This window comes from Oncorhynchus mykiss, chromosome 1 (genome assembly GCF_013265735.2).
Source record: "Oncorhynchus mykiss isolate Arlee chromosome 1, USDA_OmykA_1.1, whole genome shotgun sequence".
Taxonomy (NCBI): Eukaryota; Metazoa; Chordata; class Actinopteri; order Salmoniformes; family Salmonidae; genus Oncorhynchus; species Oncorhynchus mykiss.
Genome location: NC_048565.1, coordinates 39,465,253 through 39,489,834, shown reverse-complemented (window position 1 = coordinate 39,489,834; position 24,582 = coordinate 39,465,253). Strand labels below are relative to the sequence as shown.

General features: G+C 41.7%; 2 protein-coding genes and 2 non-coding genes across 5 annotated transcripts; 1 reads left to right on the top strand and 3 right to left on the bottom strand.

Moving 5' to 3' along the window:
- Nucleotides 1-3,825: 3,825 nt before the first annotated feature.
- c1h15orf40 (chromosome 1 C15orf40 homolog) lies at nt 3,826-8,234 on the top strand. Its single transcript, NM_001165166.1, is given in 4 exon segments — nt 3,826-4,142; nt 7,289-7,418; nt 7,590-7,717; nt 7,809-8,234. Coding segments are annotated over 4 exon segments (549 nt in total). The 5' UTR covers nt 3,826-3,944; the 3' UTR covers nt 7,902-8,234.
- Nucleotides 8,235-17,008: 8,774 nt separating this feature from the next.
- Nucleotides 17,009-23,679, bottom strand: LOC110522473 (40S ribosomal protein S17). Of its 2 annotated transcripts, none has more exons than XM_021600909.2 (5): nt 23,538-23,679; nt 22,447-22,598; nt 20,584-20,689; nt 17,491-17,556; nt 17,009-17,132 (listed from the first exon to the last, which is right to left on the bottom strand). In XM_021600909.2, the coding sequence occupies exons 1-5, from the start codon at nt 23,538-23,540 to the stop codon at nt 17,055-17,057; spliced, it is 405 nt and encodes a 134-aa protein (XP_021456584.1). In that variant the 5' UTR covers nt 23,541-23,679; the 3' UTR covers nt 17,009-17,054. The 2 variants fall into 2 exon arrangements, with proteins under 2 accessions (XP_021456584.1, XP_021456575.1); XM_021600900.2 differs by lacking the exon at nt 23,538-23,679 and adding an exon at nt 23,187-23,366.
- Nucleotides 20,869-20,998, bottom strand: LOC118966769. The gene has a single exon (XR_005053655.1). It is a non-coding gene; the product is annotated as a small nucleolar RNA SNORA71 (small nucleolar RNA).
- On the bottom strand, nt 22,672-22,803 carry LOC118966770. Its single transcript, XR_005053656.1, has one exon. It is a non-coding gene; the product is annotated as a small nucleolar RNA SNORA71 (small nucleolar RNA).
- Nucleotides 23,680-24,582: the final 903 nt, after the last annotated feature.

The following is a 24,582-nucleotide window of genomic DNA, read 5'->3' as shown; positions in this document are numbered from 1 at the left end:
AACCATTAGTAACACACTACGCCGTCATGGATTAAAATCATGCAGCGCACGCAAGGTCCCCCTGCTCAAGCCAGTGCATGTCCAGGCCCGTCTGAAGTTTGCCAATGACCATCTGGATGATCCAGAGGAGGAATGGGAGATGGTCATGTGGTCTGATGAGACAAAAATAGAGCTTTTTGGTCTAAACTCCACTCGCCGTGTTTGGAGGAAGAAGAAGGATGAGTACAACCCCAAGAGCACCAGCCCAACCGTGAAGCATGGAGGTGGAAACATCATTCTTTGGGGATGCTTTTCTGCAAAGGGGACAGGACGACTGCACCGTATTGAGGGGAGGATGGATGGGGCCATGTATCGCGAGATCTTGGCCAACAACCTCCTTCCCTCAGTAAGAGCATTGAAGATGGGTCGTGGCTGGGTCTTCCAGCATGACAACAACCCGAAACACACAGCCAGGGCAACTAAGGAGTGGCTCCGTAAGAAGCATCTCAAGGTCCTGGAGTGGCCTAGCCAATCTCCAGACCTGAACCCAATAGAAAATCTTTGGAGGGAGCTGAAAGTCCGTATTGCCCAGCGACAGCCCCGAAACCTGAAGGATCTGGAGAAGGTCTGTATGGAGGAGTGGGCCAAAATCCCTGCTGCAGTGTGTGCAAACCTGGTCAAGAACTACAGGAAACATATGATCTCTGTAATTGCAAACAAAGGTTTCTGTACCAAATATTAAGTTCTGCTTTTCTGATGTATCAAACACTTATGTCATGCAATAAAATGCTAATTAATTACTTAAAAATCATACAATGTGATTTTCTGGATTTTTTCACTGTTGAAGTATACCTATGATAAAAATGACAGACCTCTACATGCTTTGTAAGTAGGAAAACCTGCAAAATCGGCAGGGTATCAAATACTTGTTCTCCCCACTGTAACTGCCTTTATTTTACTAGACCCCAGGAAGAGTAGCTGCTGCCTTGGAATAATAAATACAAATACAACTCAGTTGTCAGAGAGGAAAGAAACCGCTCAGGGACTTCACCATGAGGCCAATGGTGATTTTAAAACAGTTACAGTGTTTAATGTCTGTACCATGAGAAAATTGATGATGGATCAACAACATTGTAGTTACTCCACAATACTAACTTAAATGACAGAGTGAAAAGAAGGAAGCCTTTACATAATAAAAATATTCCAAAACATGCATCTTGTTTACAATAAGGCACTAAAGTAAAACTGCAAAAAAGGTGGCAAATAAATTAAATTTATGTCCTGAATACAAAGCATTATGTTTGGGGCAATCCAACACGACATCACTGAGTACAGCTCTTCGTATTGTCATGACGTTGGCCTCTTTGGTTATAGCAAGCCCATCCCCCTCTCCCTGACTCCCCCTTTCCTCCTTCAACTAGGTTGCTGTGGTCAGAGAGACGTCGTAAATTCCTGAGGATCTCCTCATGGACACATAGTAGAGAGAGAGTAAATTTTCATAGAGGACAAAGGAAATCCTTCCACCTCACAGAACTTAAGGTATGAACAAATGTCATGTTCCGGAGAAAGTATAAAAGATTGGTGAAGAATCCAGCTACGAACTGGTCCGTTTGTCACAACTTGGGAAAGCTCATGGGAGACGGTGTGGCCACATTACCATAACGCTGTTTATATAATAGCCTCAGATATGAGGTTTACATCTAATTGTTGTATAAAATGAATGAGTATAATACTGTTTGTATAATTGTGTAATATGATTTTGGACTGTTTAATGAAGAAAAATACAATTCCCTTTTGATTTGAACTAAATCAGAGGACCGCCCCTGAGCTCAGTTAGAGTCAGGCCTCCTGGGACAGCCCCTTTTCTGCCATTCCGAATAAAACCCAACTTTGAGAAATTATCAGCAGACCCGAGTTTACCTCAATTACGAGATGGCTAAAGGTTGTAGACCATGTTTTTCTCCATTAGGAGGGCAAAGGTTGTAGACCATTGCTGAATCTTTTAACCATACCACGTGGTTAAACTCTTAGACTATCGATACCGACAGAATAAGAACAAGTCTTTGATATTAATTAATAGTCTGCAGCTAGGAATTCAGTATCATTGAATGCGAAGAACGACAACCGCCGAAACATCCATTCTATAACGAATGTCACTCTGAACAATTCCCTCTAACCAAGAGAGAGAGAGCGGGAGAGGGGCAGAGAGGGGGAGAGAGACAGACAATTCTACAAAAGAAACAAACTTTTCACCAGCGATCAAGACGACACACTGAGCGTAAATATATATATTGATTGCAATTGTTCCCGAATGAGTGAGAGTTCATGTGTAAAGGATTAGCATTTAAATTGTTATAATTATTAACTCTGTAGTGACTTCTTAGTCAACCCCCACTTCCCCTTTTGTCTAACAAGCCGCCATGCCAGTTTAGCCCACTAGGGCACATTCTCCTATCATTTCATGTAACCACATTTACCTTGTTTGTTTGTTTGTTTATGCATTTCTGTGAATTACTTAGTTAGTAATAAATAAATGTTTTAAGACAATAGATGTATGGATGACTCATAGTGAAGACTGGGTTTGTGCAGATAACCAACAATTTACGACGTTTGGAATGAGACTAATGTGAGGTAAAGTAAATAATTAATTAATTCGAAGACTAATTGATCAGATAAAATATCTGAAAAGTCAGTTTAGGAAATGATAACTTTGTAATCTGAATATTTTTCCTTGGTGCCCCGACTTCCTAGTAATTACGGTTACATGATTAATCAGTCTAATCGCGTAATAACTAATTACAGAGAATCTTTGATAAAAACTATCAGTCTTCAGTTAATGATAGTAAAGACACGACAATATGTTCAAGCATGGTGGTGGCTGCTTCATGTTATGGGTATGCTCGTCATCGGCAAGGAATAGAGAGTTTTATAGGATAAAAAGTAACGGAATAGAGCTAAACACAAGTCCTAAAGGAAAACCTAGTTCAGTTTGCTTTCCAACAGACAATGGGAAACAAATTCACCTTTCAGACAGGACAATAACCTAAAACACAAGGCCAAATATACACTGGAGGTGCTTACCAAGAGGACATTGAATGTTTCTGAGTAGCCTAGTTACAATTGACTTAAATCAGCTTGAGGATCTAAGGCAAGACTTGAAAATAGCTGTCTAGCAATGATCAACAACCAACGACAGAGCTTGAATATTTTTTTAAAGAATAATGTGCAAATATTATACAATCCAGGTGTGCAAAGCTCTTGCTGTAATCGTTACCAAAGGGATGTGAATACTTATGTAAATGAGCCACTTTATTTTCAATAAACTATCTAAGATTTCTAAAAACATGTTTTCACTATCCTCATGTAACACAAAAATGTGGAATATGTTGAGGGTTATGAATACTTTATGAAGGCACTGTACAGCCTAATCTATGGATTGTGCACCCATGAAATGCTAATATTTGTGTAAACTCTACACAGTTGTGTTCTGCGAGTGTCAGTGAGTAGGCTGATATCCCATTTCATGAGTGCACAATCAATAGGTTAGGCTGTACAGTGCCTTCATAAAGTATTCATAACCCTCAACATATTCCACATGTCCCCAATGCAATTCTAAAGTATAATACATCCACCGTGAGATTTCAAAATATTTTTACTTTTTTGTGTCAAATTAACTAATTATTGCATTTTACTGAATTTATATAACAACATTCCGACTTTGTTAAGTATTATCTAGTCCAAACATGGCATGATTCCACTATTTCTATTGGGACTTTTATTTTAAAAGCAAACCGGAAATTACACTTGTTGCTAATCTTTAGTCTGGCTAGCTTCACATAGGTCCCAGACAGCACTGTGTGCAGTAGCTTTGTTAACATTTTCTGACCGCTGTGCCTTGACGTTACTGGAGATAAAAAAAATAAATAAAAAAGCACTGTAGTTTGAATAGTCACTGAGATTCCTTGATGTTCACCCAAACCCGTTCTCTTCGTTTAACCCGGACAACATTATTTCAGGTGTTACATTTGAGCAACTTTATCCAAAAGCATCTGTCTCTCTACTTCTGTCGGAGACTGTCCTCATCATCACACCAGCTTGAGGGACCTTTGTCAGCAAGAAGAAATTACTCTGGAAACCATAACATGCCCAAAAAGGACAAAACGGTAGGGCTGTGCTAAAACAATGTCCGTGTAGTACAACCTCCGCCCAGTACAGTACCCTGCCCAGCCCAGAATTAAGTTACTATTACTAGCCGGCTACCACCTGCGGTACTCAACCCTGCACCTTAGAGACTGCTACCCATACTGTTTTACCCACTTCACATGTATACACATGTATATACTGTATTGTAAAAGTCACTTTAAGCTTGATCCGAAAATGTGGTCGGAGACTTCCTATGGAGGTTGTGACGCAATTACGGAGCCTCTGGGGCATGCAGAGGCCAAATCAAACTCTGTTCCGTTCTAAAATGTTGTAACATTGCGGAGGGCTCTGTATAGCTCCGCATTGACTTGCTTGGCTGACAGTAGGCGGGGTGGTATGTGCAGTATAAACACTAACTTCCTTTAACAACGTCCTTCACAATAGCTCTGCTCCACTAAGCTATGAAAGCCTTAAAGTCTGTGGAGGCTGCATTGCAATACATGCTGTACGGCCACGTCAATTACAGATTGACCATGGAGAGCCTATAAGGCTCATCCTATATAACTACTGCTGTAGGCTACACACTTTTTCATATACATATATATTCATATACTGTCCATAAACTGGCCAGCAGCATACCACCCTGCATCCCACTGCTGGCTTTCTTCTGAAGTTAAGCAGGTTTGGTCCTGGATGGAAGACCAGATGCTGCTGGAAGTGGTGTTGGAGGGCCAGTAGGAGGCACCCTTTCCTCTGGTCTAAAAAAAATGTATCCCAATGTCCCAGGGCAGTGATTGGGGACATTGCCCTGTGTAAGGTTCCGTCTTTCGGATGGGACGTCAAACGGATGTCCTGACTCTCTGTGGTCACTAAAGATCCCATGGCACTTATTGTAAGAGTAGGGGTGTTAACCCCAGTGTCCTGCTAAATTCCCAATCTGGCCCTCATACCATCACAGTCATATGATCATGCCCAATTTACAATTGGCTAATTCATCCCCCCTCCTATCCCCTGTAACTATTCCCCAGGTTGTTGATGTAAATGAGAATGTGTTCTCAGTCAATTAACCTGGTAAAATAAGGGTAAAATAAATCATGTCTATACTGTAGCGACCCAGGTTTATAAGGGAGGTTATCGACTCAGTCAATGGTGCTTCGGGCCATAAGTTTGTGGGTTCAGGCCGCGCTCCCTGCCAAAATGAATGATGTCCTATTGTATAGATAATAGAACGAAAATGAACTAAACTTTTAAGAGATCAGATTTTTCTATTTATAAATACTTTGACACACTTAGCTAGCTAACCGACTTTCTTCCTTTCTGTAAGCATGTATTTTCAGATTCCACAATGATTATTTAGTTGTGGACACGACACCACCGCATTCCGTCTTGCTCTTGGCCCTCCTCATCTTTGTACGTCACCTTGATTTTGGACCTGTGTGCTTTAACAGTTTCCTTATTAAAATTAGCGAACTCCATGACAGTAGCTAAAGCCAAGACTTAACTCTTTGGCCTGATTGCCAAGCGTCACATCTGGAGGAAACCTGGCACCATCCCTACGGTGAAGCATGGTGGTTGCAGAATCATGCTGTGCGGATGTTTTTCAGTGGCAGGGACTGGGAGACTAGTCAGGATCAAGGGAATGGTGAATGGAGGAAATTACAGAGAATAGAAACCTGCTCCAGAGCGCTCAGGGCCTCAGACTGGGGCAAAGGTTTACCTTCCAACAGGACAACGATCCTAAGCACACAGCCAAAACAGTGCAGGAGTGGCTTCTGGAAAAGTCTCAGAATAACCTTGAGTGGCTCAGCCAGAGCCCGGACTTGAATCCGATCAAACATCTCTGGAGAGACATGAAATTAGCTGTGCAGCGACACTCCCCTTCCAGCCTGACAGAGCGTGAGAGGATCTGCAGAGAAGAATGGGAGAAACTCCCCAAATACAGGTGTGCCAAGCTTGTAGCATCATACCCAAGAAGAGTTGAGGCTGTAATCGCTGCCAAAGGTGCTTCAACAAAGTACTGAGTAAAGGGTCTGAATACTTACATAAATGCAATATACTTTTTATTTTGTGTAGATTTGTAAAAATATCTAAAAACCCATTCTTACTTTGTCATTATGAGGTATTGTGTGTAGATCGATAAGGGGGGAAAAATATTAAATCCATTTTAAAATAAGTCCAACATAAAAATGTGGAAAAAGTAAATGGGTCTGAATACTTTCTGAATGCTCTGTAAATCAGGATTCTACCTTGTTGGCTGTTCCATAGGTTAAGCTCCTTGCAGAAAGATTAGCAAACAGTGCATTATGTAAATGATCAAGAGTTAATTCCTGGCAGTCTGATTAGATTCAAAAGCAGCCTCAGAGGCTGGCAAGTCAGGATGCTGCCTTGTAGGCTGTCTGCATGGATCCTTACAAATAAAACAGCCTACAAGGCAGCATCCTGATTGAATCTGATCAGCCTGCCAGGAATAGAGCTCACCCGCTCTGGTTTATATGCATCAGCCTATAAAGCGCTGACAGTTAATCTGCCTGCAAGGAGCTTTACCTATAAAACAGCCTAAAGCATCTAGATATCACCTTTGAGGCTGAAATTTAATCTGATCAGCCTGTCAGGAATGAAGCTCACCCACTGTGAGTGTAAATATTATACACAAAACATGAAGTGTGACTTCTAATTACCCATATATCAGTTATGTAAGCTAACAACCATCATAGATAACAAGCTAGCTTGCTAGCTAGCTAACAAGACTACCTAGCTAACTAGTTAGCTCAAAAGACTAGCCAAGTTAGCTGCGTTGTTCCTTGCATGCGATTGGCTGTAGTCTTGGGGGCAGCAAGCAGACTGGGAGACGAGCTAGTCTGTCAGGCATCGTTCAGGGCTTAAATACCCTGCGTTGTAATCAACCTGTGGCTGCTTGATGAAGTGGTTATCATGCATCTGAAGAAATTAATAGATCATTCGTGGTACATTTATTATTTTGTGATCTCAAACAGCTTTTGTTGTAGTGATCATGAGATAAATAAGTTGTGATCTTGACATAATGAGGACAATTTTTTATTTTATTCATATGTCCTCTCTGGAGAGGTTTGAGTCAAATGCACTTTCATGCAGACCAATGGCTACTTACTACTGTACTGTAAAAATGTTGTCCCTCTCTCTTCATCAGAATAAAACTGTAGGCCTACAGAAGCCGTCGGAGAAACCTTCACCTTCTGGGCCAGTAGCTCGAAACAAGAACGGAGTGGTGACAATTTCAGTGCACGCGAAGCCTGGATCTAAACAGAACGCAATTACAGGTGCACTCTTTTTGTATACCGAAAAATGATGGCAATAGAAACTCAACTACGAGACTAATTGAGGGCTAGCCCCATATTTGTGTGCCCACATTATTTGTGTATTTTTTGTGTGTAATACATTTAACGTAGCTGGGCTATGTCATTTTTTAAAACAAAAATGATCTTTCCCAGATGTGTCTATAGAGGCAGTAGGTGTCGCTATTGCCGCACCGCCAACAGATGGGGAGGCCAATGCGGAGCTTGTGCGGTATCTCTCCAAGGTGCTGGAGTTGAAGAAAAGTGAAGTCGTTTTGGACAAGGTTTGTTTATATAGCCTATTGTGTTGCCCGTAACAGAACCGTTTTAAATTGAAACTAAAATGCTGCATCATGTCCTTATGTCTCTCTGCAGGGCTCCAGATCCAGAGAGAAGATTATTAAAGTGACTGGGTCACTAACCCCGGAGCAGGTGTTGGACAGGTTAAAGCAAGAGGCTTCTGGATGACATCATGGAGGACATTGTGTTCCTGGTCCTATGCACCTTTACAGTATTGGTTGATTTTAAGATATCTATGGAAAACAGTTCAGATAAAATAAGATTGTAGCTATGTGTTTGCATCAGCTGATACATACACCAATAAATACACAATATGTGACATGCCCTATATGGAAGCATTCTATAATTATTTGAAATGTGTAGGGGTCTGAAATGATTCCCAAAATGTTGAAAGAACCCTTGTTTACGGAGGCCATCCTCTCTCTTTTCTCAGAAATAATTAGCTTATCATCTTTTGCACTATGATAGTTAAAATAAAAAATAAAAATATGAATCACAATGAGTCTTGCCTCAGGTGTGGTTACTTATTTGATTGCTATTGATGTATCATGTTCATACTGACAAAGTTATCTTAAGTTACCACCTTTTCAGCCCATCTACCTTCAGTGCAAAAGATAGCTCACGGTATGTAGAAATGGCACTGGAATGTATAGCGTCCGTTTAGGGGCTCCTGTCCAATTCTGCTATTTTGTGTGTTTTTTTGCCGCTGATATAATTTTTCTTTGTACATAATGTTTCTGCCACCGTTTCCTATGACCTAAAATAGCTTCTGGACATCAGAACAGCGATCACTAACCTCGACTTGGATGAAGAGTTCTACTTCAATCAGTCGGCGGCGCAGGACATACTACCCACCCCGGACCAGGCCCTAATCCTGACACTCGGAAGAGAAAGAGATATAGAGGCCGATGTGCAGGTACCCTGATGAAACTATGGCGTCAAGTTAATAATCCACCTCTACCCTCTGTTCTATTGGCGAATGTACAATCACTGGAGAACAAACTGGATGAGCTCCATTCCAAACTATCTTATCAACAGGACATGAAGAACTGTAATATCCTGTTTCTTGTAAACTTGGCTGAACAAGGACGTGGATAATATTCTAGCTTGTTTTTCTCTATGCATCGGCAGACAGAACGGCAGCGTCGGGTAAGCACAAGGGGGGTGGTGATGTGTGTCACTTTGTTAACAACAGCTGGTGGGCGATCTCAAATATTAAGGAAGCCTCAAGGTTCTGCTTGCCTGAGTTAGAATAGCTCATGATAAGCTGTACACCATATTATTTACCAAGACATTTCATCTATATTTTTCGTAGCTGTCTATTTACCACCACAAACCGATGCTGGCACTAAGACCACACTCAATGAGCTGTATAGGGCCATAAGCAAACAGGAAAATGCTCATCCAGAGGCGGCGTAAGACTGCTAAATATTTAACCAAAAAGCTACCCGGACGATCTGCATTGACCCTTTTTGCACTAACCTTTTTGACTCATCACATACTCTGCTGCTACTGTTACTATCTGTCACTTTGTCTACCTCAATTACCTCTTACCCCTGCACATCGACTCTGCACTGGTACCCCTTGTATATAACCAACTTATCGTTTCTCATATGTATCTACTATTACTTTTATTTGTACTTTTCTGTTATTTCTCTATTTTCTTTCTCTGCGTTTTTTGGGAAAGGCCCGTAAGTAAACATTTCACTGTTAGTTTACACTGTTCACGAAGCATGTGGCAACTAAAATGGGATAACATTTGATTTGGTTAGTCTTTTAGAAAATAGCTTATTAGATCCTTTTGCCAGTAAAATGTTTTCCCTGCAGTCTATTTGTTGCCCCTAAAACCTACATGAACATACCAAACATTCGGAACACCTTACTAATATTGAGTTGCTCCAAGTTGGCTGGATGTCTTTTGGGTAGTGGTGGACCATTCTTGATATACACAGGAAAAAACCCAGCAGTGTTGCAGTTCTTGACCAAACCGTTGCACCTATTACCATACCCTGTTCAAAGTCACTTCAATCTTTCGTCTTGCCCATTCACCCTCTGAATGGCACACACAAAATACTTGTCTCAAGGCTTACAAATCCTTCTTTAACCTGTCTCCTCCCCTTCATCTTTACTGATTTAAGTGGATGTATCAAGTGACATCAATATGGGATCATAGCTTTCACCTGGATTCACCTGGTCAGTTTGTGTCAGAGCAGGTGTTGTTAATGCTTTGTATACTCAGTGTATGTTTTGTTTATTTTCTTTGACCTCATGTTGGTACCAGTATTTATTTCTGTATCTGTTTTTCTTCTCATTATTTTACCCCGCTTTCGTGGTATCCAATTGGTAGTTACAGTCTTAGCTCCTGTAGGGAGCCTCCGAAACACAACCCAACCAAGCCGCACTGCTTCTTTACACAATGCCCACTTAACCTAGAAGCCAGCCACACCAATGTGTCAGAGGAAACACCATCCACCTGGCAACCGTGTCAGAGTGCACTGCGCCCGGCCCGTCACAGAAGCTGCTAGGGCGCAATGGGTCAAGGACGTCCCTGCCGACCAAACCCTCCCCTAACCCGGGTGACGCTAGGCCAATTGTGTGCTTCCCCATGGGTCTCCCAGTCGAGGCCGGCTGCGACAGAGCCTGGACAAACCCAGAATCTCTAGTGGCACAGCTTGCACTGCATTGCAGTGCCTTAGACCACTGCACCACTCGGGGAGGCCCTTTTATTTCTGTATCTTATTGTGTGTGTGGGTGTAGAGGGCGTGGTGGAGGGGTCTGCATAATGAAAGGGGACTTGGAACATCTAACATTAAAAAATATCAGAAAGAGCAAGCAGCAGCTAATGAATCAGTGAGAAAATAATGAGGCAAGAGTACCACTCAGAGTGAAAGTAATTTCATCTGTGAATCAGCTTCAAAAGGGTGAAGCATACACACTGGTGGAAGAAGACCTAAGATTTGAAAGAACAGCAATGAGATGTTCTCCATGCAGACTACACTACTCTGTGTGACCAGAAGGAACACCAAACCTCTCGCCTGACACTCATCTTAGAAAGAACAGGGACACAAGATAAAACTCTTACAACTTTGGACAGAAGTATCATTTCTCAACAAGGTGGTTCAACTCGTAACTCCTGCTTCATGTTTATCTGTAACTGTGCCATCTGGCAACGTTTTTTATTTTTCAGTCAACACACCCATTCTCTAGATGCTGGCTGAGCAAGTGAGATCATCCAGTTTGTGTGGGTTACAGCCTTCAAACATACTTTCCACATAATGTGCCACTAAACTGAAATGAATGACACTTTGACATGAATGACATTTTCCTTGGGTGGCTGTGTAATCATGTTCTTTGACCTTCAGCTGCTTGTCAGGATGAGGGATAGTGCATTACATTTCAGGCTGTGGGAACACCAGTCCCTGTTCTGTGCCTGGTGTCTGGGAAAATATTTTAGACATAAAAAGCACCTCTCGTGTCTAATGTGGACAAAGAGACGTGACAGGCCTGTCTTCATGACTGAATCTATCTGGAAGAAAGACAAAAACAAAATGTCCTCCTGTGCCCTGTGAGGACTGTGGGGCCTTTGACCTGAGTCACCATTTCCCTTAGTCTCAATTTAACAGAGTAAGAACATCAATCACATCAATGAACATAGTTGTCCCCTTTAATCTGCCACAATTTCACAATCCTTTCAATAACAGTGACATATCTTGTCAGAGATTCATCTGGACATAGAGCTTGAAGAATTTTGAAAAGGTTCATTGGCAAATGTTGCGCATTCCAGTTGTGGAAAGATCTTAGATACTTACCCAGAAAGACAACTTTAAACGCTGCCAAAGGTGACTAACATGTATCAACTCAAGGGTGTGAAAGTAAATGAGATATGTCTGTATTTCATTTGCTAACATATATATATATTTTTAAATCACTGTTATTATGGGGTATTTTGTGTAGATGGGTGAGAAAATGTTTCATCCATTTTAAATTCGGGCTGTAACACAACAAAATGTGGAATAATAATATGTATTTACAGGGCCTTCAGAAAGTATTCACACCCCTTTACTTTTTCCACGTTGTTGTGTTACAGCCTGAATTGAAAATGGATTAAATTAAGATTGTGTCACTGATCTACACACAATACCCCATAATGTCATAATTTTTTCAAAGATGAAATGTCTTGAGTCAGTAAGTATTCAACCCCTGTGTTATGGCAAGCCTGAATAAGTTCAGGAGTAAAAATGTGCTTAACAAATTGCATAATAAGCTGCATGGACTCATTCCGTGGTCAATAATAGTGGTTAACATGATTTTTTTTTAAACTACTCCATCTCTGTACCCCACACAAGGTCCCTCAATCAAGTAGTGAATTTCAAGCACAGATTCACAAAGACCAAGGAGGCTTTTCACGGTCTCGCAAGAAGGTCCCCAATTGGTAGATGTGTAAAAACATTTAATAAAGCAGAAGCTGAATAACCTTTCTTGCAATATGGGGCTCCCGAGTGGCGCAGCAGTTTAAGGCACTGCATCTCAGTGCTAAAGGTGTCACTACAGACTCTGGTTCGATTCCAGGTTGTGTCACATCCGGCTGTGATTGGGAGTCCCGTAGGGTGGCGCACAATTGGCCCAGCGTTGTCCGGGTTAGGATTTGGCCAGGGTAGGCCGTCATTGTAAATAAGAATTTGTTCTTAACTGGTCAAGTATTTCACCATGAGGCCAACAGTGCTTTTAAAACATTTACAGAGTTTAATGGTTGGGTTATGAGAAAGCTGAGGATGGCTCAACAACCTTGTTGTTGCGGCAGGTAGCGTAGTGGTTAGAGCGTTGGGCCAGTAACAAAGACTGCTGGATTGAAACCCCGAGCTGAAAAGGTATTTTTTTTTATTTCTGAACAAGGCAGTTAGTCCACTGTTCCCCCCGTAGGTCGTCATTGTAAATATGAATTTGTTCTTAACTAATTTCACTAGCTAAATAAAGGTTAAATAAATTTAAAAAATTGTAGTTACTCCACAATACTGACCTGAATGATAGTGAAAATTTGGAAGCCTGAACAGACTAAAAATATTCCAAAACATGCATCCTGTTTGCAACAAAACAATTAAGTAATACTGCAAAACATTTACCAAAGAAATTCACTTTTTTGTCCTGAATACAAAGCGTTTTGTTTGAGTACCAAATCTGTCGTTCTGCCCCTGACAGTTAACCCACTGTTCCTAGGCTGTCATTGAAAATAAGAATATGTTCTTAACATACTTGCGTAGTTAAATAAAGGTAAAATAAATACAAAAAATTGTTATGCTTGTCAGAATAGGATAAAATGAAACGGAATAGACACTTGGAGATGAATTCACCTTTCAGTAGGACAATGACCTAAAACAAAAGGCCAAATCTACACTGGAGTTGCTTACGAAGATGACATTGAATGTTCTTGAGTGGCCTAGGTACAGTTGACTCAAAATTGACGTGAAAATCTATGGCAAGACTTGAAAATGTCTGTCTAGCAATGATCAACAAGCAGCTTGAAGAAGGTCAATCCATTTGATTAGCTATTTAGCACCCTTGTTTTCCTCTGAGGTCCTGGGTGGCAGGGAGCTTGGCCCCGGTGATGTACTGGGCCGTACTCACCACCCTCTGTAGCACCTTGCCATAGGGTGCCTTGTAGTTACTGTAAATTACTGTTTCTTGTAGTTACCAAGCGATGATGCAGCCAATTAAGATGCTCTCAATGGTGCTGTAGAACCATTTGAGGATCTGAGGGGCCCTTGTGTTGATGGTCAGCATGGCGGATGTGTTGTTGCCTACCCTCATCACCTGGGGGCGGTCCGTCAGGAAGTCCAGGATCCAGTTGCAGAGGGAGGTGTTCAGTCCCAGGGTCCTGAGCATGGTGATGAGCATGGAAAGGTTCTCAGCTGTAGTCAATGAAGAACAGTCTTACATAGGTATTCCTTTTCTCCAGGTGGGTGGGGGCAGTGTGCAGTGCAATAGAGATTGTGTTATCTGTGGATCTGTTGGGTGGTATGCAAATTGGAGTGGGTCCAGTGTGTTTTGGATGATAGTGTTGATGTGAGCCATGACCAGCCTTTCAAAGCATTTCATGGCTATGGATGTGAGCGCTACGGGGCGATAGTCATTTAGGCAGGTTACCTTGGGGTTCGTGGTGGTCTGCTTAAAACAAGTTGGTATTACAAACCGGGTCAGGGATAGGTTGAACTTTCCAGCTGGTCAGTACGCGTCCTGGTATTCCCTCTAGCCCCATGGCCTTGCTAATGTTAACCTGTTTAAAGTCTTACTTACATCGGCTATGGAGAGATAGATCACACAGTCGTCCCGAACAGCTGGTGTTCTCATGCATGGTTCAGTGTTGCTTGCCTCGACATGAGCATAGACGGCATTTAGCTCATCGTCTGGGTTTCCCTTTGTAATCCTTGATAGTTTATAGTTTAAGCATGTCAACAGTTTCATTAAGATGAGAGGTGAGCTCAACTTTGTAGCAAACTCTATAGCAAACTAAATGTGACATTAAAGCACAACCGAAAAGTAATTAGGAGACAAACATTTAATGAGTGTCTTAACTGATAAGAGACCTTGTTTTGATCAATGGAGGAAGTTTGATTGATTTAGGTTGTACGGAGGTGAATTGCTATTTCTGTTCCTGGGGATGAATTGAGATTGATTGGGTCAGTTAGTGTTATTGAAGTCCTCTCATCTGGCAGTGACATTTGTCCTCCTCAATCACTACTGCTTGATTCAGAATAGGTAAAGCAATAATTTTCTGTGAGATTTTCCTGGTAATCTGGCTAATTTTCAAAAAAAAATTACAACACAGAGGAGATTAAGGATGGAAGCTGTTGGAGGATGGTGGGTGTGTTGGGGAAATGGGGGTGGAGGGATGGGGTGTGAGCACAGTGAGTTTTGAAGACGGGCTATGTAGGCAGCGCTAAACAGACCTCAAAAGAAGACAAGCGGGAACCAAATTGTGGCCAACAGCCTGGCGGAAATTGGCAGAGGAACAAGGGGAGGATTTTAAACCCTTTTACTTTCCCCTCTTTTGATGGATATTTATAGCAGGAGGTTTCACAGCACTGAATAGTGGAAAACCCATTTTTATTGTGCCCCGGGCACACAGAACTGGAAAATAAGATTTGGCTTTCATCCTTGATGCGCTTGGTTGCGACGAGATTACATGATGCCGAATCCTAACTTTAAATAACTCCGACAAACTGTCAATCTCAATGCATGATTTTACCAGTTTAAGTTATGTACATATGACTCAAGTTGATAATCTGCCCTATGCAAGGATGAAAAATACTGTATATCCTAATCATAGTACATTGTATTACTTTTTTTTTACCCTGTTTTCTCCCCAATTTCATGGTATCCAATTGGTAGTTACAGTCTTGACTCATCACTGCAACTCCCGTACAGACTCGGGAGGCGAAGGTCGAGTCGTGTGTCCTCTGAAACACAACCCAACCTTGACACAATGCCCCCTTAACCCAGAAGCCAGCCGCACCAATGTGTCGGAGGAAACACCATGCACCTGGCGACCTGTGTCAGCGTGCACTGCGCCCGGCCCGCCACAGGAGTTGCTAGAGCGCGATAGGACAAGGACATCCCTGCCGGCCAAACCCTCCCCTAAGCCGGACGACGCTGGGCCAATTGTGCGCCACCCCATGGGTCTCCCGGTCGTAGCCAGCTGTGAGAGATCATAATACATTGTTGAACAGTCCAATATCTATATCATTGCAGTTCTACCTGCTACCAGTGGTGCTTGTGTTTTTGAATACCTAAAAATAAAGTATAAAATAGGTTACTTTAACTGTGTAATAACCATTTTACCATGTCATATATTCTTAGTAATTACCTGGTATTTGCTATACAATATAGTTCCACCAAAAATCCAATAGGGTGCAGATGGGAAATGAAAACCAGATCCCAAGGGTATTGTGGTTTGTGTCTGCTATCATTTCAGATATGGTCTGATAACCCCCCCTCCCCTTTCTCAATCTCTACTGATTGGCCTGGTACACCCCTTTCAAATCCACATCACTTCACCAGACCCATAACCTGCCAGTGGACACCAGGGTACGCTATTCATCACAGCCCATGAAAAAAAAGGGATGTAGCATGAAATGGGGCCTTTTATCTGTGAGCTTGAAGACTGTCATATAGACACATCTGCAAAAATAAAAACCACGAAGAGACCAGAGGAAAGAGTCACCCCTACTGGCCTTCTAACACCACTTCTATCTGATCTCTCATCCATGGATTGAGCAAGTCCAAAACTGTTAAGCTTCAGAGGTAAGTCAGCAGTGGGATAGAAGGTGGTATGGCTACTTGTCGGTTGTCTTCTATCTTAGTAGTAGACACGTTTTTCTGAGTGATTTTCTCTAGATGGTTGACTGAAGTGTGCAGATGTCACCCTAGCTTCCCATTATGCCATGTTTGCTGAGTGTAATATGTTTACCTAGCTATTATTTTCAGGGGTCATTGAATTCTAGAGGGTTTACAATAGGTCTTCTTACTGAAGAACCAAGTGAAAATGCACAAACTTCATTGATCTAAAACTACTTAGTCATGTTTTTCTATTAACAAATAATTGTAAATAATGGAATATAATCATGTCTTTCAATGTTCACATAAGTGAAAGTGCAAAATGTAAAGATGCCATTTGATCATAGAGGGAACTGAGTTTTAAACTTCATGGGTCAAATGGAATGTGTGTTCTAATCCACTCAATCCAAAACCCTACAATGTTTTTTAACAGTACTGTGCACAGTACTAACTCAAGAGCTCTCAAATGTAAAGTTATGTTAATCTCACTTCACAATGCTGCTGTAGCAGTGAATGAGTAATACTAGACATATGTATAGGAACCCAACCTTATTGCACAAAGCCTGCAATGACAGGTCGGCCAATTGAAACAAGCACATGAACGAGGACTAAACACATATCCAATTCACATGTTCCCACATAGCATGATTATTGCTTTCCCCTTTCTGAAAATGGTTAAAATACCAATTATCCTGGAGTGTGCACTCATGCGTTTCTACTTGTTCTTAACCAGGAATGGGTAACTCCAGTCCTCTGGGACCAGAGTGGTGTGTCACTTTCTCCCCATACCTAGCTAACACAGCTGATTAAACTAATTGCATTCATGATCATGATTAGTGGATTATTCGAGTCAGGTGCGTTAACTGGGGCAAAATTGTGACACCAATCCAGCCCTTGATTTGCCCATCCATGTTCTAATCAGCAACACCACTAGGAAACACTGCTTTTTGTGTACTTTTTAATTTTATTATTAAGCGATATTACAAATGCCTAGACTCCTCTTGGTGTCTTGAAGTTCATTCCGACAGTTGGCTGGGTGACTTGCAGGTTGGACAAACTGCCAAAGTCCTGGAGGAAGGAGGAATATAAAATCTAATTTCACCAACAAGTTACCACCAGAATACACCACAGGTTAACGCTAACAATGTAAATCGCAGATGACTGGTCTCGTAACGCCGAGTAGTTTCACCATGAAGTTAAGACTGGGGAGGATGTGGAAGATATTTTAAAGATGCAGGGTTTGACAGGTACTGGTATTCCAACAAACATGGGAAAATCTCAGTCATGGTTCCTGTACTATCAATGACTATGGCAACAATCATGCCTTTGTCACTTTTTATACATGGTTAAAACCAAGGTGTCATCTTCACGCTGCACATATATTCATCATTAAGACACCAAACGTAGCTGCCTGTGAGGAACTTACCAGTAGCTTGAGCATCTCCTTGGTGTCTGGGTCGACCTCGATTATCTCCTGGTCGAGTGCAGACACCTGGAAACAAAAACAAAGATTTAGTTACTGCGCTAATGGCATATCAGCGCTGTCCACAAAACAATGTATTAATAGTGTGCATATTAAACAGGCAACACTGCCACATGACACCAACTCAACAGGGCATACAGCAGTTACTGGCTGCCTGGGGCAAGGTTTGCGGTCTTAACACATTTTTTTTTAAATATACAGGGTTTGACAGGAACAGGTATTCCAACAAACACGGGAAAAGCTTTCAAGATCACTACTCCTGAACTTTTAATGGCAACAGTCATGCCATAGTCACTTTCGATACAGGGCAAATCAAAAAGAATTTCAGATTTGAATCAAAAGGTGTCACATCCTATCCCAACTATAGACTTAAGATTCCCAATGGCAGCAGTGCAAGGCGATTGTTGATGACTAAAAGCAGTTTATGAGAATGCATCTTATGGTGCCTAGGCAAAGTAGAAGCATGCATAGCTATCAGGGCTTGACATTACCGCTTGTCCACTTGCCCGGGGGGAAAATAATAAAATAGTCAGACAAGAAGAATATAGATTTAAGTTGGCCGAAAAAAACATGTAAAAACATAATATAAAACAAACAAGCTCTCTGATAAAAATTGGATCACTGTCTTCTGGATGCAATTATTGTAGACCTGCATTGACAGGCACGTGCATTCTTTCAATCATGTAGTCATTCGCAAGATGCGTTTTTGAGATCAAAGCGAGCCTAGCCGCGTGTGCACATTTGTTGATATTCATTGCGAGTTAGTGAGTTATTTGCCCAGTTATAGCTAATGAAAATCCTGGTCATTCATTGTGTATGCATCACCTCCGTGTGCCAGTGGGCCATTGCCAGAGGAGAGAGAGACATTTACGCAGCAGGTAAAATAATGACGCAGCGCTCAAAATTGGTTAGAATTCTCCTCTATTCAATACTAGCCATGTAATTCTGACCAAGTTAAAAAATATATATTCTTAGAATTGCCTAATTGACAAGTAACTCCAATGCTGTCAAGAAGTGAATACAATATTTGAACCTTACAAATAGATGAACATCTTAGTTAGCTACCTCGCCCACCGTAGCCATTTGATCCCTGGTTCACTGAATGAGGGAATTATTTTATGACATAAAACGTATTTGGTTATAAATGTAATGTTTCAGGGTGGCCAACCCTCCTCCAGGAGATTCCAGGAGAGCTACTGGGTGTGCAGGCTTTTTTTTTTTTTTAAATGGCCCTGCTCGAACACACAACACTGTAAAAATCAGCTGCTCAACAGGACCTTGATAAGCTGACACTGGTATGTTTGAGCAGGGCTAGATAAAAAGCCTGCACACCCAATAGCTCTGCAGATGGAGGGTTGACGGACCACATGTGTTTTATACAGTAGCCTATCGGTGCAGTATTTTACTTCAAGGCCACAACGGAAGGAGATACTGTACAAAATATCGGATCAGAGACCAGCAGCTTTCCATTGTCAATACCAGTGATAATGAATGTTACACTGAACACAAATATAAAAGCAACATGTAAAGTGTTGGTCCCATGTTTCATGAGCTTAAGTATCCCAGAAATCTTTCATACGCACGAAAAGCTTATTTCTTTCAAATTTTGGGCACAAATTTGGTTACATCCCAGTTTGAGAGCAGTTCTCTTCTGCCAAGACAATCCATCCACCTGACAGGTGTAGCATATCAAGAAGCTGATTAAACAGCATTCTCATTGCACAGGTGCACCTTGTGCTGGGGACAATAAAAGGCCACTAAAAATGTGCTGTTTTGTCACAGCACAATGCCACAGATGTCTCAAGTTGAGGTAGCGTGCAATTGGCATGCTGACTGCAGGAATGTCCACCAGAGCTGTTGCCAGAGAATTGAATGTTGATTTCTCTACAATAAGCCGCCTCCAACGTTGTTATAGAGAATTTGGTAGTACGTCCAACCTGCCTCAGAACCGCAGACCACGTGTATGGCGTTGTGTGTGCGAGAGGTTTGCTGATGTTAATGTTGTGAACAGAGTGCACAATGGTGGCGTTGAGGCTATGGGCAGGCATAAGCTACGGACAACAAACACAATTGCATTTTAATCGATGGCAATGTGAATGCACAGCGGTACCGTGATGAGATCCCGAGGCCCATTGTTGTACCATTCATCTGCCGCCATTACCTCATGTTTCAGCATGATAATGCACAACCCCATGTCGTAAGGATCTGTATACAATTCATGGAAGCTGAAAATGTCCCAGTTCTTCCATGGCCTGCATACTCATCGGATATGTCACCCATTGCGCATGTTTGGGATGCTCTGGATCAACCTGTACGACAGTGTGTTCCAGTTCTCGCCAATATCCAGAAACTTCACACAGCCATTCAAGAGGAGTGGGACAACATTCCACAATCAACAGCCTGATCGACTCTATGCGAAGGAGATGTCGCAATGCACGAGGCAAATAGTGGTCACACCAGATACCGACTGGTTTTCTGATCCACGCCCCTACTTTTTTTTAAAAAGGTATCTGTGCCCAACTGTATTACCAGTCATATGAAATCCATAGATTAGGGCCCAATTAATTTATTTCAATTGACTTCCTTGATTTTTGCATGTTTTGTTTATATTTTGGTTCAGTATATTGTGTAAAGAGGCTCCTTGCGTCATACAGCACCTTTTTGGCCCATGGTGTTAGACCTTTAACAATTTAATAAAATGAGAAAAAAGAACAAACCCACTCTTGCTAGTATCACTGCTCTTTATTATGCTTTACGTATCGGCCTCAAGGCCTTCGCCAGAGCTTGAAGGCCGATACGTAAAGCTTAATAAAGAGTAGTGATACAAGCAAGAGCAGTGTGCTGGTTTCTCAAGCTAGGTTGCTTGTCAATGTTTGAGTTTGCTTCGACAGCTAGCAAAGAGACATTGTCGGCCTCTACTAGTAAGGTTCTCACAGGCACATGACTGATGGCCCCATTACCATGGTAACCTTAAAGGGGCAGTTTTTGTAAATCTAAAGTTATTTTTAGGCCCTGTGTGGGTGGGGGCACACTTACCTCTGGGACGTAGTTGTCCCTCCTCTCCCTCTCCTCCTCCTGGAGCTTGATGGAGATGCCTCTGACGGGGCCCCTCTGGATGCGCTTCATGAGATGGGTCACATACCTGAGTGCACAATCAAGAATCCAGTTCATTCACATTCAACTTCACAATTGTCACAGCACTGGATCACACCAGTTTTTTTTAAATATATTTTATATTTTTTAAATTGCAAGATCACTAAAAACTAGCCTAACATGAGAATGAGGTTTCACACAAGTTTAGATTGTTGCGGACGTAGAAGATGTTTGAAAGATACAGGGTTTGACAGGAACAGGTATGCCAACAAACACGGGAAAAGCTTTCAAAAATCACTGTTCCTGTACTATCAATGACTATGGCAACAGTCATGCCATAATCACTTTCGATACAGGGTTTTAAGTGGCGAACTAGCAATAATTAGCTAGGTCAGGGATATGATAGAATGAATGGGTCTGTCCCTCCAAGCCAGTGCAGCAGACTGGCTGTGATTCACCCATGCTATTACAAGTTGTGTTGAACTCCAACCTGATTGAACTGCAGCATAGTCAATGTTAATTAAATGAACAAATGTAATGAATGAGCTACTTCAGGGTTGACCAATATGCTTTATGTTGACATAAGCTCAAATTCAATCCATAGGCAACACCAGCCACAAAACACAGCATAGACTAGCTTCTTTTAGAATCCAAGAGAGAAATACTTACTCTCATCTCTATCATGTAGGCTCAGCATTACCGAACAGTCCTACTACAAGTCCTATGAATGAACTTAATTTCAACTTTACCCGTTGTCTGCTGATTTTGTCCCCATGTCGGGGGTAATCAGACAAAATATCCAAAGGGAATCGTCATCAACACAACCTTCAGTACACTGGTCTGTTTATCTGTTTTTCGCATGCGACAAACACTTGCACAATATGGCCGAGACGAACCGAACGTTGTCCCACACAATCAGCTGGCAAATTTCACAAACAGTTCCAACAGATGGAGAGTAAACGTGCTTTGGTCAACTATGTTAAGGTTACATTTGGCTATCATTTACATATTGTGCATCAAGTACAATGCGTCAGGAGATTGAAAAACAAAACAAGCGACAAAACCTATAGGTGCCGCAAAAAGTCAGACAAACACTTTTCTGTGGATACCCCATCTCCACCTCCTACTGTCAAAAAGACCAACAGCACAGACAACCGGTAAAGTGTAAAGATAATTGTATTCAACATTCTGGCTTGTAGAGACTCCTGAGTCTTTTTCAGGCAGATTTCATCAAGACTGAATATCCATGGGGTAACCGTGGAAACGGTCTGAAGTTCAAGCAATGTCTAAACATGAGTCATTCAGCAAAACAAATTAAAAGGGGAAGAGCAATGTAAAATTATTTTATGTCATGTTATGCAACTCAGTGGTCTTGGTGTCCAGGTGACAGTATGGTGTGTGTGTGTGTGTATGTATATATATATATATATATTTATAGTCCAATGTGATAGTGCCTCATCCCATAGCATCCATAAAGATCTCAGTACAAAGGGGAAACCCCTAAACAATCCATCTCAAACACAACCACCTTAATCATGTTTATGTACATGCCACCCCATCTCATTCACATATACAAAATGCCCACTTACCCAGAAACACTACCATGGTGTGATCAAATTACAAGTTATGGTCATCCTTTTAAAAGACTACATACAGCCAAAACTGACTTCTTCAAAGTCACTGGTCTAAAGATTGAATCTTTTCAAAAGGCCAGTGGTGCCACCAAGATAACTGGTTGAGAAACACTGCTCACTTGGTCCCCTTCTATGCTCTAAACATAGACCATATGTCTAAAGAAAGACTCACCCAGCTATCTTGTTGCGCAGCTTCTTGCTGGGGATGATTGCGATCTCCTCGCACACCCTCTTGTTGGTGTGGAAGTCATTTCCAAGCCTGGTGTAGTACTTCTCAATGATGACCCGGGCGGCCTTTTTCACCGTCTTAGTCCTGACTCGTCCCTGTTGTAAAGTTGTGCAAATTACTTTCAGTTTCCTGAATGCTCAGAATGGCCCAAATTCTCCACATTTAAAATGTCTGAGAGAACCAGGGTTCAGTTGGGATTGAGGACCCATCAAACACGGGAAATGCTCTCATTTCACTTTTCCTTGTACTATCAATGACCTGGCCACTTAAATCAACACCATGGCCACTTTCGATACAGGGTTTAATGTAAGAAATTAAAGTACAGAAGCTGCTGAAATTGTAGGTTTCAGTATTCCCACGGCTGACATGCAACCTACATTTAGCTTACTAACCAGAAAGGCAAAATCGTAACTAGCTAGCCCAATACCGTTACTACTTATCTGGGTTGCAACTTTGTGTATACTGGCTAACTAGCGAGGTACCTGGCTAGTAAATGGAAGTCATGACTAGTTACACCAGTGATTAATCATAACTAGCAGGCTAGTACTGTACATGGATAAATAACTACCGGTAGCTAGACCCCTAGCTAAGGTTAACTAGGATGATTTGGCAATAAGGTACCGTTAGTTAGCCAACTAACTAGTTATGCTTATCAGTATCACGAATGAAATTAAATTCCTTACACACAGCTTAAACCTAGGTGCAACACCACCAAACACACATCGGATGATTGTGCAACATTGAAGGCACTGCCAGTTCTCTCTACTGATTCTAATCAAATCAAGATATGGAAAACGAGGTTGTTCATGGACAGCCAAATGCCAGCGTATTGCTTCTTCCGTTAGCATCTCGGGGAACACTCTACATTAAATTGTTCATAAAAACTGCCAGGAACGGCATTCCAACTCAATATGTCAATGTGATTGTATAATATATCCAACATGATACTATTACAGACCTAAATACCATTACGGTTGGTTAAAAAGCGCCGATTACGATAGATTCAGTGGGGTTGTAAATGTTTGAGTACCCACCATATTGAATCGGGTTAGTTGAAGAGGCCAAACAAATTCTTGAGCAGAAGTTTAAAAAAGAGGGCATGCGGAACTGGCAAACCAAGGCGAAAATATTTTGCTGGCCCCTAGTGGTGGAGGAATTCGTGAAACAATTATCAGACTTAATTTATTAGGAAAGATTTCCATTCCCAAACTGTTGATGTATATAGGATAATGAATTCAAATGAAAAAAGTGGTGTGCAGCAGTGTACATAAAAGGTATTGCTCAAAATAAAGTGAAGAGCTACAAAACACACTTTAGGCTACTTTATAATAATGCTTAAAAACAGAAACATTTGGTTTCCCCTGTTGAGCTTCAGTTCAGTCTGGTCCGTCTTCAAATAGTGCAGTAATATTGCACATCTCACATTGTACAGTCTGAGTATTAACATGAGAAACAAATTCAAGTTTCATTGTTCCTTATGCCGATTCTGTCTATGGCTGATATGGATTCTTATGGAATCATTCTGCCAATGCTTTGGTTCTCATTCAGGTGATGTCACACCATAAGTTTAGTGAAAAGCAAGAGCTGCACACCCCAAAAAGTTAGTAGAGGTGCTGACTAATGGTGAGTAAACTGTAGGCTTTGTACACTGCTCAAAAAAATAAAGGGAACACTTAAACAACACAATGTAACTCCAAGTCAATCACACTTCTGTTGTCAATTCACATGCTGTTGTGCAAATGGAATAGACAACAGGTGGAAATTATAGGCAATTAGCAAGACACCCCCAATAATGGAGTGGTTCTGCAGGTGGGGACCACAGACCACTTCTCAGTTCCTATGCTTCCTGGCTGATGTTTTGGTCACTTTTGAATGCTGGCGGTGCTTTCACTCTAGTGGTAGCATGAGACTGAGTCTACAACCCACACAACTGGCTCAGGTAGTGCAGCTCATCCAGGATGGCACATCAATGCGAGATGTGGCAAGAAGGTTTGCTGTGTCTGTCAGCGTAGTGTCCAGAGCATAGAGGCGCTACCAGGAGACAGGCCAGTACATCAGGAGACGTGGAGTAGGCCGTAG

Bases quoted from the DNA above. Each gene is read 5' to 3' on its own strand.
- LOC110522473 (XM_021600900.2), bottom strand. From the start codon at position 23,351: ATGCTAACGGAAGAAGCAATACGCTGGCATTTGGCTGTCCATGAACAA. The intron at 17,557-20,583 runs GTAAGTGTGCCC...TTTTGTTTCCAG, and splicing joins GGGACAACTACGTCCCAGAG to GTGTCTGCACTCGACCAGGA. The intron at 17,133-17,490 runs GTAAGTTCCTCA...TCCTTCCTCCAG, and splicing joins AGGAGATGCTCAAGCTACTG to GACTTTGGCAGTTTGTCCAA.